Source organism: Pseudophryne corroboree, chromosome 8 (genome assembly GCF_028390025.1).
Source record: "Pseudophryne corroboree isolate aPseCor3 chromosome 8, aPseCor3.hap2, whole genome shotgun sequence".
Lineage (NCBI taxonomy): Eukaryota > Metazoa > Chordata > Amphibia > Anura > Myobatrachidae > Pseudophryne > Pseudophryne corroboree.
The window spans coordinates 416,944,997-416,958,444 of NC_086451.1; the positions used below are offsets into that span (position 1 = coordinate 416,944,997).

Here is a 13,448-nt window from a genome sequence, read left to right on the forward strand (position 1 = left end):
TGCCCCTCCTCCAGATCTCCGTTAGAATTCTGTGCCCGGCCGAGCTGGTTGCACACTAGGGGCTCTCCTGAGCTCCTAGAAAAGAAAGTATATATTTAGGTTTTTTTATTTTCAGTGAGATCTGCTGGCAACAGACTCACTGCTACGAGGGACTTAGGGGAGAGAAGCGAACCTACCTGCTTGCAGCTAGCTTGGGCTTCTAGGCTACTGGACACCATTAGCTCCAGAGGGATCGAACACAGGCCCAGCCTCGGTCGTCCGGTCCCGGAGCCGCACCGCCGTCCCCCTTGCAGAGCCAGAAGCAAGAAGAACGTCCAGGAAATCGGCGGCTGAAGACTCTGGTCTTCATTAAGGTAGCGCACAGCACTGCAGCTGTGCGCCATTGCTCCCCATGCACACCACACACTCCGGTCACTGATGGGTGCAGGGCGCTGGGGGGGGGCGCCCTGGGCTGCAATAAGAGTACCTTATATTGGCATAAAACACATAATATAGTCAGTAAGACTATATATGTGTAAAATCCCCTGCCAAAAATATCCTTAAAAAAGCGGGAGAAGTCCGCCGAGAAGGGGGCGGGGCTATCTCCCTCAGCACACTGGCGCCATTTCCTCTCACAGCTCCGCTGGAGGGACGCTCCCCAGGCTCTCCCCTGCAGTTTCCAGGCTCAATAGGGTGAAAAAGAGAGGGGGGCACAAAATATAGGCGCAAACTGTATATTTATAGCAGCTATAGGGGAAAAATCACTCTGTATAGTGTGAATCCCTGCATTATATAGCGCTCTGGTGTGTGCTGGCATACTCTCTCTCTGTCTCCCCAAAGGACTTTGTGGGGTCCTGTCCTCAGTCAGAGCATTCCGTGTGTGTGTGTGTGTGTGTGTGTGTGTGTGTGTGTGCGCGTGTGTGTCGGTACGGCTGTGTCGACATGATTGATGAGGAAGATTATATGGAGGCGGAGCAGGTGCCGATAAGTGTGATGTCACCCCCTGCGGGGTCGACACCAGAGTGGGTGGATATGTGGAAGGTATTAACCGACAGTGTCAACTCCTTTACATAAAAGGCTAGATGACGTACAGCAGTGGGACAGCCGGCTTCTCAGCTCGTGCCTGCCCAGGCGTCTCAAAAGCCATCAGGGGCTTAAAAACGCCCGCTACCTCAGATGGCAGACACAGATGTCGACACGGAGTCTGACTCCAGTGTAGACGACGATGAGACAAATGTAAAATCCACAAGGGCCATCCGTTGTATGATTACGGCAATGAAAAATGTGTTGCACATTTCTGACATTAACCCAGTTACCACAAAAAAGGGTATTATAGTTGGGGAGAAAAAGCATCCAGTGGTTCTTCCCCCATCAGATGAATTGAATAAAGTGTGTGAAGTGGGATTCCCCCGATAAGAAAATAGTAATTTCTAAAACGTTACTGATGGCGTACCCTGTCCCGCCAAACGACAGGTTACGTTGGGAGACGTCCCCTAGGGTGGAGAAGGCGCTCACACGCTTGGCAAAAAAGGTGGCACTGCCGTCTCAGGATAAAGCCGCCTTAAAGGAGCCTGCTGATAAAAAGCAGGAAGCTATCCTGAAGTCTGTATATACACACTCAGGTATTATACTGAGACCTGCAATTGCTTCAGTGTGTAGTGCTGCAGCAGCTTGGTCCGATACCCTGTCAGATAATATGGATACTAGACAGGGATACTATTTTGCTAACCATAGAGCATTTTAAAGACGTGGTCTTATATATGAGAGATGCACCGAGGGATATTTGCCGGCTGGCATCTAAAATTAATGCAATGTCCATTTCTGCCAGATGGACTCGGCAGTGGACAGGTGATGCTGATTCTAAAGGCACATGGAGGTTTTGCCTTATAAGAGTGAGGAATTGTTTGGGGAGGGTCTCTCGGACCTAGTATCCACAGCAACAGCTGGGAAGTCGACATTTTTACCTCAGGTTTCCTCACAGCCGAAGAAAGCACCGTATTATCAGGTACAGTCCTTTCGGCCACGAAAAGGCAAGCGGGTCAGAGGCGCTTCCTTTCTGCCCAGAGGCAGGAGAAGAGGGAAAAAGCTGCACCAGACAGCCAGTTCCCTGGAACCAAAATCCTCCCCCGCTTCCTCTAAAGTCCACCGCATGACGCTGGGGCTCCACAGGCGGAGCCAGGTGCGGTGGGGGCGCGTCTCCGGAACTTCAGCGACCAGTGGATTCGCTCACAGGTAGATCCCTGGGTTCTACAAGTGGTATCTCAGGGATACAAGCTGGAGTTAGAGGTCACTCCCCCTCGCCGTTACCTCAAATCTGCCTTGCCGGCTGCTCCCAAAGAAAGGGAGGTAGTACTGGACGCTATTCACAAGCTGTACTTCCAGCAGGTGATAATCAAGGTACCCCCCCCCCCCCCTTTCAACAGGGGCGGGGTTACTATTCCACATTGTTGTGGTACCGAAACCAGATGGTTCGGTGAGACCCATCCTAAATTTAAAATTCTTGAACACTTATATAAGGAAGTTCAAGTTCAAGATGGAATCGCCCAGGGCAGTTATACAAGCCTGGAAGAGGGTGTCCCCATGTACCCACCTCACCAGGAGTACCTCAGGTTTGTGGTACAGGACTGTCATTACCAATGCCAGACGTTGCCGGTTGGTCTGTCCACGGCACCGAGGGTATTTACCAAGGTAATGGCCAAAATGATGATACTCCTTAGAAAGAAGGGAGTTATAATTATCCCGTACTTGGACGATATCCTGAAAAGGCGAGGTCCAAGGAGCAGTTGCTAGTCAGCGTAGCACTATCTCAGGAAGTGCTGCATCAGCACGGCTGGATCCTGAATATCCCAAAGTCGCAGCTGATTCCCGCGACGCGTCTGCTGTTCCTGGGTATGATTCTGGACACAGAACAGAAGAAGGTTTTTCTCCCGGAGGAGAAGGCCCAGGAATTATCATCTCTGGTCAGGGACCTCCTGCAACCAAAACAGGTGTCGGTGCATCACTGCACGCGAATCCTGGGAAAGATGGTAGCTCTTACGAAGCGTTTCCCTTTGGCAGGTTCCATGCGAGGATCTTCCAGTGGGATCTCTTGGACAAGTGGTCCGAATCGCATCTTCAGATGCATCGGTGGATCACCCTGTCACCAAGGGCCAGGGTGTCTCTGCTGTGGTGGCTGCAGAGTGCTCATCTTCGTGAAGGCCGCAGATTCGGCATACAGGGTCCTGGTGACCACGAATGCAAGCCTCCGAGGATGGGGGGCAGTCACTCAGGGAAGAAAACGTCCAAGGACAAAAACTTCCTTGCATATAAATATTCTGGAACTAGGGGTCATTTACAATGCCCTGAGTAATACAGAATCCCTGCTTCAAAAACAACCGGTGCTGATTCAGTCAGACAACATCACGGCTGTCGCCCATGTAAATCGACAAGGCGGCACAAAAAGCAGGATAGCAATGGCAGAAGCCACAAGGATTGTTCGATGGGCGGAGAATCACGTGATAGCACTGTCAGCAGTGTTCATTCCAGACACAACCTCCACCCGGGAGAGTGGGGACTTCATCCAGAAGTCTTCAAGCTGATTGTACACCGGTGGGAACGACCACAGGTGGACATGATGGCGTCCCGTCTCAATAAAAAGCTAAAAAGATATTGCGCCAGGTCAAGGGACCCTCAGGCGATAGCTGTGGACGCTCTAGTGACACCGTGGGTGTACCAGTCGGTTTATGTGTTCCCTCCTCTTCCTCTCATACCCAAGGTACTGAGGAGAATAAGAAGGAGAAGAGTAATAACTATAATCATTGTTCCGGATTGGCCAAGAAGAGCTTGGTACCCAGAACTTCAAGAAATGGTCTCAGAGGACCCATGGCCTCTGCCGCTCAGACAGGACCTGCTGCAGCAGGGGCCCTGTCTGTTCCAAGACTTACCGCGACTACGTTTGACGGCATGGCGGTTGAACACCGGATCCTGAAGGAAAAGGGCATTCCGGAGGAAGTCATCCCTACGCTGATTAAAGCTAGGAAGGATGTGACCGCAATACATTATCACCGCATATGGCGAAAATATGTTGCGTGGTGTGAGGCCAGGAAGGCCCCAACGGAGGAATTTCAGCTGGGTCGTTTTCTGCACTTCCTATAGTCAGGGGTGACTATGGGCCTCAAATTGGGTTCCATTAAGGTCCAGATTTCGGCTCTGTCGATTTTCTTCCAAAAAGAACTGGCTTCACGGCCTGAAGTTCAGATTTTTGTTAAGGGAGTGCTGCATATTTAGCCCCCTTTTGTGCCTCCAGTGGCACCTTGGGATCTCAACGTGGTGTTGGATTTCCTAAAGTCGCATTGGTTTGAGCCACTTAAAACCGTGGAGCTAAAATATCTCACGTGGAAAGTGGTCATGCTGTTGGCCTTGGCTTCGGCCAGGCGTGTGTCAGAATTGGCGGCTTTGTCTTGTAAAAGCCCTTATCTGATTTTCCATATGGATAGGGCGGATTGAGGACTCGTCCCCAATTTCTTCCTAAGGTGGTATCAACGTTTCATTTGATCCACTCTATTGTGGTGCCTGCGGCTACTCGGGATTTGGAGGATTCCAAGTTGCTAGATGTAGTCAGGGCCCTGAAAATCTATGTTTCCAGGACGGCTAGAGTCAGGAAGACTGACTCGCTATTTATCCTGTATGCACCCAACAAGCTGGGTGCTCCTGCTTCACAGCAGACTATTGCTCGCTGGATCTGTAGCACGATTCAACTTGCACATTCTGCGGCTGGACTGCCGCATCCTAAATCTGTAAAAGCCCTTTCCACGAGGAAAGTGGGCTCTTTCTGGGCGGCTGCCCGAGGGGTCTCGGCTTTACAACTTTGCCGAGCTACTACTTGGTCGGGTTCAAACACATTTGCAAAAATTCTACAAGTTTGATACCCTGGCTGAGGAGGACCTTGAGTTGCTCATTCGGTGCTGCAGAGTCATCCGCACTCTCCCGCTCGTTTGGGAGCTTTGGTATAATCCCCATGGTCCTTAGGGAGTTCCCAGCATCCACTAGGACGTCAGAGAAAATAAGAATTTACTCACCGGTAATTCTATTTCTCGTAGTCCGTAGTGGATGCTGGGCGCCCATCCCAAGTGCGTATTGTCTGCAATACCTGTATATAGTTATTGCTTAACTAAAGGGTTATTGTTTGGAGCCATCTGTTGAGAGGCTCAATTGTTATTCATACTGTTAACTGGGTATAGTATCACGAGTTGTACGGTGTGATTGGTGTGGCTGGTATGAGTCTTACCCGGGATTCCAAATCCTTTCCTTATTGTGTCAGCTCTTCCGGGCACAGTTTCCTAACTGAGGTCTGGAGGAGGAGCATAGAGGGAGGAGCCAGTGCACACCAGGTAGTCCTAATTCTTTCTTAGATGTGCCCAGTCTCCTTCGGAGCCCGCTATTCCCCATGGTCCTTACGGAGTTCCCAGCATCCACTACGAACTACGAGAAATAGAATTACCGGTGAGTAAATTCTTATTTTTTTTGAGCAGTGTATTATATATGGTCTGTCCTGTTTGGATTGTGTATTATAGTATCATATATGGTGTGTTCCGGACCTGTCCTGTGCGCCAGCTTCCATTACCAATAGTTAGACAGCAGGGGTCATCAGATGTCTGCATGACTTCCCCAGTAATCCCCAATAACAAGTTATCTGTCTTTATGAGAAATAAATAATGCAGGTCGCAGCCAAGTGCCGCGTCTCCCTCCAGTACCGGGATCCGAGGATGCCGCCTCCCCTACAGCATTTAATAAGGGTGAAGTATGTGTGATGGCTTTATCACGGCAGCAGAATGCCAGCATAGGGGTGGGGCGAGCACAACAAGCCCCTTGTGGGCTCGGTGGCGACCTGATGTCGCCACGGATTCTATTCGCACTCTATGGGTGTCGTGGACACCCACTAGTGGGAATAGTCCCTTAGTGGGAATAGTCCCTGTTGGTCAGCATGCCGTCCGTCAGGATTGTGAGGGGGCCGGATGTAGGGGGAGGTGTTGTGACCGCTAGCCACATAACTACATCCCTTTAATAATACATTGAAATAAATAATGTTATTTAAGAGTAAAATTGTAAAAAATATAACTGAAGATGTCTCATGTTGGATACCAAGAGAAAAAGTATTTTATAGGTTTTGTTTATATCTGAACTTTATACTGAATGTATAAAATAGGAACTTTCCCCTGAACGTCTTGAGATAATCAGCACTTGTGGGGTGGGGGCATCCAGGGAAGATGAGACGTGTGATCTGGTTTTGTGTTGTCCCTAGGATGGTGACATCGTCGATGACATATGGCTGATTAAGGACAAGCGGTGAACACACAGACCCCCTATTGATTCTATATTTGGATCTTCTATAGCACCACGTCTATAACATGTCCTCAGAATGATTGCTTTATTTATACTACCCTGGAATTATCACATGATGCCTATGAATCTGCTGCTGACCTCCATGTGTTCCCTGGCTCACTGTGGTAACTATGCCTAGAAGTGCTTTTGTGGTGAGTAATCCAGGACAGACAGCACTGCAAGCCACTGAGAACGTCTACACGTTGCGCTGTCATTGCAGGAGACTTGTCTTGATGTCGCTAACCTGAACTGTGATCCGTATTCTCAAGGGGACGCGTCCATGACAGCTGACACTCACCAGATACTCATATCGCTGGAAAAATACACAGCTATACATTGCCTGTAGACCTGATCACATTGATTGCTACAAAGAATGTGTTACCAAGGCTTGTACTGGCCAATGAACTTACCAGGAGGTCCTATAATGAGCCCAAATCCTAAATGGCCTATGTGATTTTCTAAGGGTTCCCAAGTGCCCTGGTTTTCCCACAGTACCTATAGTATTTTGCCATCACCAACTTCACAGGACATGCTGGAATATATTTTGTTTTGCCTTATTTGGTCCCTTAAATAACTATGGGGTGGATTTTATGGTCTGAGCAAACTTAAGCTCACATGGGTGTTATTTTACAATTGTGAGACATTTAAATGTATACATCTATCTATTGTGTTTAAAACCTGAGCTATATCTTAATAATTGTGCTTTATTCGTCCGCTCCTTTACCTAATCACGGGATCTATGGCCATATACTCACTGTCAAATATGTAATAGATAATTGGCTGTTAGATATGTAATAGATAGTGTCGGACTGGGACAAGAAGGGCCCACCGGGGAAATGCAGTGGTAGGGGCCCATGCTTAAGGGTGTGGCCAGGCAATAGTGGAGGTGTGGCCAACCACCAAAGAGACCCGGCTAACCGCTAGAGAGTGCATGGGCTGGGCCCATAGTCCTGTGCTGTATAAGGTAACATGTATAATGTTTAATTAAAGCGCACTAGGATAATGTCTGGAACCTAATCCCTAGAGGAGGAGATGGCCCCACAGGCAGTGGGGCCCACCGGTGGTTTCCCCTGTGGGCCAGTCTGACCCTGGCTGTAACTCCTGATTGGTGCAGTCCTTTCATGAGGCCAGAATTTATCCTCTTTTATTGTTTTTAAATCCTGGGATGCTTTGTAACCGATTTGATCAATTATCTTATTTATTTTCTGATTGTAGGGAAAAAAAATAGCTTTTCCGTTAATTTTCCCATTACACTCCCAATTACAGAATGCTAAGCTGTTCACCTTAATTACCAGCTCATTCTCTTGGGTGTAATGCTGCTCAGTAATCATACTTTATGCCAGGCATGTCCAAACTGCGGCCCTCCAGCTGTTGTGAAACTACATATCCCAGCATGCCCTGACACAGTTTTGCTGTCAGAGAATGCTAAAGCTGTGTCAGGGCATGCTGCGATGTGTAGTTTCTCAACAGCTGGAGGGCCGCAGTTTGGACATGCATGGCTTATGCAGTACTTTATTCACAGTAATATACAGTAAGCAAGTGTCACATACTGTACAAGTAACTTCATTCCCCCGGTGGGCCCTTTATGCCCCAGTCCGACACTGAGTACATGCATAAAATCTCTTTGATCTCAGATTGTAGCTTAATAAAACATACTTGTATTTTTTGCTGTGATAATTTGGCCACTAGGTGGCACTGTACTGTTGAAGTCAATGGCAGATATTTTGGTTTTGTTGAAAAATAAATTGCATAATTATCACCCAGACACTGAGAATGTTTCCTTGTTTGATGAACACATCCCCTCTGAGGAAGATGCTGCTGTGTTTGTTTAGTGAACCGTGTGGCTGTGTGCCTTTTTGTCATCCCCTGCAAACAGTAAGCAAAAGTTTGGGGAAGGTAAAAACATAATTTCTCTGATAGAAGTTTAAGGCTTGCATGATAAGCTTGGGGCAGCTAGAGACCCTGCAAGAGGCAGGTGGAATTAGGTAATTACCAAAATATAAGTGCAATATCCAAGAATTGTTGAATCATGATAATTACATAAAGCATTAGTACCCCTAACGCATACCCTCCAACATTTTACACATAACAATCGGTACAAATTATATAAAAAAGGGCGTGGCCACGGGTAAAGGGGGCGTGGTCACCCCCCTTTTCCTGTACTTTTAATGGAAGTTTGGAGAGCCAAAAATCGGTACATACCATAAAAAAAAGGTACTGTACCTATTAAAAAGGTACAATTGGAGGGTATGCTAACGTCGCTTGCCCACTGGATATAATAACATATTTCCATTACTAACAATCTCTGTAAGAACAACACGTATCAAGAAAGCTGGTACTGTGCAGCTGCGCATACAGGGTGACTGAGCAGATACAGAGAAGTATAATTAGTATTACAGCATAAAGGTCAAGATAAGTAGTACTGTGCAATAATGCATTTATGCAGAATAATAACAGATTATAAGAATTATACCCATCATAAGGGTAAATTTACTAAGATGGGAGGTTTTTTTTTTTAGAACTGGTGATGTTACCCATAGCAACCAATCAGATTCTATCTATTCTCTTCTAGAAGCAGCTAGATAAATGTTAAGTAGAATCTGATTGGTTGCTATGAGCAACATCACCAGTTCTAAAAAAATTCCCACCTTAGTAAATTCATACTTCCGAACTGTCCAGAATACAGCAGGACAGTCCCACTAATTGGACACTGTCCTGCTGTCCCACCTGCAGGCCACAGTGTCCCGCTGGCGGGGGGCAGAATGGGAGAGCCAGTGATCACCGGTGCTCTGCAAAGCCGCCGGTGATCACTGAATAGATGCCGTGTGCAGGGAGGATTAGCTGGGGTCTGCCCATCTGCTTCAAAATGTTGAAAATGGGGGTCGAGACAATAGGGCCTGCCCCTACGCACGAGCCCCCACCCTTCCCGAGGATCCGCCCCATTTTTGGCCACAGTGGCGCCTCCAGCGCGGCATGTTCTGCATCAGCCGATATAGAAGTTGGGAGGTATGGTAAAATTGCCCCATAGAGAGAAGTGGACGTGGGCCTGTGTAGTGGTCAGTGTGGTTTGATATCACAATCTCTCCACTTCAGTCTAATCATTTCCTCAGTTCACTACTCTGGGCTGTTGTAGAACCCAACTCCTTCTATTGTATATCTCACAGTCAGCCTGTGGCTCCTGCGTTCACATGCCGCCCTGCCCTCACTCACCGAATGATGCAAATGGACAAGTCACTCCGTCCCAGAGGATCAGCCGTCATCTCCTGAAATACTGTTCTGTGCACATTGGCTACAGGGTTTTTTCCTGTGATCTTGAAATACACTTGAAAATGACGGATGGCGGTTGATAGATCTACAGTCTAGATAGACAGTCAATAGGTCGCCTCCATGGGGTCGACATGCATTAGGTTGACAGGGTTAAAAGGTCAATAGGTAAAAGTTCGACTGTATCTAAGGTTGACAGGATCAAAAGGTCGACATAACAATGATCGACACACAAATGGTCGACACACGTTGTTTTTTTTAAAGATTTGATATGTAAGTTTTGCTTCATTTACCATCCACGTGGACTATGATTGATCCTGTCGACCATATACATAGTCGGCCTTTTACCTGTATATGATGGGCCTGATGTGGGTATGTAGTCAAAAGGTCGATAATAACAATGTGGACACTTATAATGTCAACGGGTTGGGGCTGGGAGACCGGCGCTCAGGATCCCAGAGGTTAGCATACCGACCCCGGGTTCCCGGCAGCAGGAGGGGGGCAGAGGTGAGCGCAACAAAGCCCCTTGCGGGCTTGCTGCGCTCGCCATGCAGCGGGCTCGGTGGTTCTACTCCCACTCTATGGGTGTCGTCAACACGCACGAGTGGGAATAGTCCCTGTGGGCCGGCATTATCTCTGCTGGCATTTTGATTGCTTGGGATCCCGGCGTCGGCATGGTGACCGCCGGAATCCCCAGCGGTGGTGACATGACCGCATCCCATGTCAACGATACTGTCAAAATGTCGACATTAGGGTTAGACTGCTTGGGGAGGTTAGGGTTGGGCTGTGGCTGGGGAGGGGGAGTTAGGGTTAGGCATTAGAGCGAGAGTTCAGGCTGCTGGAGTATCGGTGGTCTGACCTGGAAGTGAAGGTCACATGCAGGGCTGGTACAAGGTTTCTCGGCACCCTAGGATGAAAGTGAGATTAACAAGTTCCACAGCCACCACTTGCATCAAGTACAACAAGGATGTTTCTTTCAGAGATATCCTTCATTTTGTGATAGGCAGACTCATGCGCACAGCACCTACTGTATTCACCGGCAGAGAGAGACAGGGGGCATGCCAGCAGTTCACAGAGCACTGTTCATGCTCCCATTGTGACAAAAATTGCGGCACTTACCGCGATTCCACGCCACGGGAGCGCACCTGAGGCACGCGCAGATGTCCCTCCTGAGGAGTTGGAGAAGTGAGGAGGTATGCATCACTGTCTACCTGATCAATGTCACCATTATGACTGGAAACATTATTTACTATAGTTTCATCATTTACTTTTTTGTATAACATATACTGTATATTTGTATCATATTCTGTTTATGATAATATAAATGCTAACTAGTAATGTTAATATTATACACAACAATATGTATATAGAAACATAGAATTTGACGGCAGATAAGAACCACTTGGCTCATCTAGTCTGCCCGTTTTTTTTATCCTTTAGGTAATCTCAACCCTTTTTGAACCTTAATTCTTTGTAAGGATATTCATATGCCTATATACATAATATTATTACAGTTATTTATATAGCGCCCACATATTCCGCAGCACTTTACACAGAATATTTGCCCATTCACATCAGTCCCTGCACCAGTGGTGCTTACAATCTATACGCCTAAAGGGCCCTACACACTGGGCGATATCTTGAAAGATATGAACGATATGCGGATGCATCAACGATGAACTATGCGCGTGCCCACAATCGTTCATTGTTGAAAGATTATCGTTGATACATGCCAGTCAATTTGGACGATATTGGCCCTAATTCAGACCTGATCGTAGCAGCAAATTTGTTGGGCAAAACCATGGGGGGTCATTCTGACCCGATCACACGCTGCAGTTTTGTCGCAGCGCAGGAATCGGGTCAGAACTGCGCATGTGCCGGCACCACAGTGCGCCTAGCATGCCAGAAGTCCGAAGCCAGTCGCTGAGCTACGATCAGAGGCGGTCGTTGGGCGGGGGGAGCGGAACGGCGGCGCATGGTCACCGCTTCATGGGCGCAGTCTGGCCAACGCAGGCGTGGCCGGACCGTGCGGGGGGCGGGCCGCAGCGGCTGCGTGACATCACACGCAACCGCTGCGGGCCGGTGAGTGACGAGTAGCTCCCGGCCAGCACACTAAAGCTGCGCTGGCCGGGAGCTACTCCTACAGTGCAAAAGCATCGCCGCTGTGCAATGCCTTTGCACTTCTGCAGGGGGGGGGGGGGAGGATAGCCCTGTGCTTGTCTATGGTCATGATCGTAGCCCTGCAAAATCAGGGCTACGATCATCTCGGAATGACCCCCTATGTGCACTGCAGGGGTGGGCAGATATTACATGTGCAGAGAGAGTTAGATTTGGGTAGGTTGTATTGTTTCTGTGCAGGGTAAATACTGGCTGCTTTATTTTTACACTGGAATTTAGATTTCAGTTTAAACACACCCCACCCAGATCTAACTCTCTCTGCACATGTTACATCTGCCCCACCTTAGGTGAAACATGGTTTTGCCCATTAGAGAACAATTGTGCTGCTGCAATCAGGTCTGAATTAGGCCCTATATTCCCTATCACATGTACACACACACATTCACACTAGGGGTAATTTCAGTTGGGAGCCAAATAACCTGTCAGTATATTTTTGTGGGAGGAAACTGGAGAGCCCGGTGGAAACCCACGTACAGGGAGAATATACAAACTCCACACAGTTAAGACCAAGGTGGGAATTGAACCCATGACCTCAGTGCTGTGAGGTAGTAATGCTAACCATTACACCATCCGTACTGCCCATAATATACTCCTACACCATACCACACATGTTAAGTATGCAGATATTGCCCACTACCATGGTCTTATACCTGGCACACCTAAAGGATACATTTACTAAATTTCCATTTTAAATTGCTCTGAATCTATGTTGTGCTTCTGGGGCTAACTCCTACACTTACTGACATCTAAATATCGATATAGAAAAATGTCTGTTAGTAAATGTTCTAATCCCTGAAACATAATATAGATTTAGATTGATTTAAAATCGCCCTTTAGTAAATTTACCCCTAGGTACTGTATTTTGGAAAAGGCTGTGCTTCGTACTCCACACCACTTTCCACCTAGGAACAAGACTGGGAATTGACAAACAATGGGGTCAAATCAGTTATACCCCTTTCCCACTGCTGTAATAACCCGGGTTATTGCATGGTCTGCACGAATCGTGGCTTGGTGGAAAAAGGAATCCAACCTGGGTCATACTTGCCTACCTGACCCTCTCCATGAGGGAGAAAATGCTCTGTTCCTGGATTCTCCTGGTAATGTATGATTGCCATCACCTAGGGTGAGCTAGTTAATTGATAAGAAAGGTGTTTCACCACAGGTGATGTCAATCATACATTACCAGGAAAGTCCAGGAACAGAGCATTTTCTCCCTCATGGAGAGGGTCAGGTAGGCAAGTATGGCCTGGGTAGCCACCAGGATCAGAGCTGGCTAGCCTGTGGTGAAAACAGCATTGAAGGCATAGAAAGAGTTGGATCACTGCCGCTTGTGGATGATGTCCTCTCCAAGAGCCGGCAGAACAGAAATATTACACACGGGTACAGTCAGAAAGGGGTCTGCCCGCCAATATGCCGGGTCCAGCCTGCGGTTTGAATGAGGTCTGACCCAGATGTTAAAATGAGTTGCACCTGTGTTCAAAAACCCAGGTCGGTCCCAGCATTTTGGTGCAAAAGGGGTAAATTGTTGGTGATGCCGTTGGGGCACATGCAGAGGCAAACCCCAAATTGCCACGAATTTTGGCAAAATCATGGATTTTTGTGTGCACCTCTATGTGAGTGTATGAAAATATACAATGTAGAATCATGTTCCGGAACGTGATCTGAAT

General features: G+C 47.8%; 2 protein-coding genes across 4 annotated transcripts in view; one reads left to right on the forward strand and one right to left on the reverse strand.

The window, feature by feature from the left end:
• Window positions 1-7,729, forward strand: part of ACP7 (acid phosphatase 7, tartrate resistant (putative)) — a 43,782-nt gene extending 36,053 nt beyond the window's left edge. For both annotated transcript variants that reach the window (XM_063937941.1, XM_063937940.1), the window contains exon 14: window positions 6,260-7,729. In XM_063937941.1, the coding sequence (XP_063794011.1) occupies window positions 6,260-6,307 (48 nt within the window). In that variant the 3' untranslated portion in view covers window positions 6,308-7,729. The remainder of the gene's footprint in view (window positions 1-6,259) is intronic.
• The window catches only part of FBXO27 (F-box protein 27), a 67,481-nt gene that overhangs the window by 52,975 nt on the left and 1,058 nt on the right, over window positions 1-13,448 (reverse strand). The gene's annotated exons all lie outside the window — the stretch shown is intronic.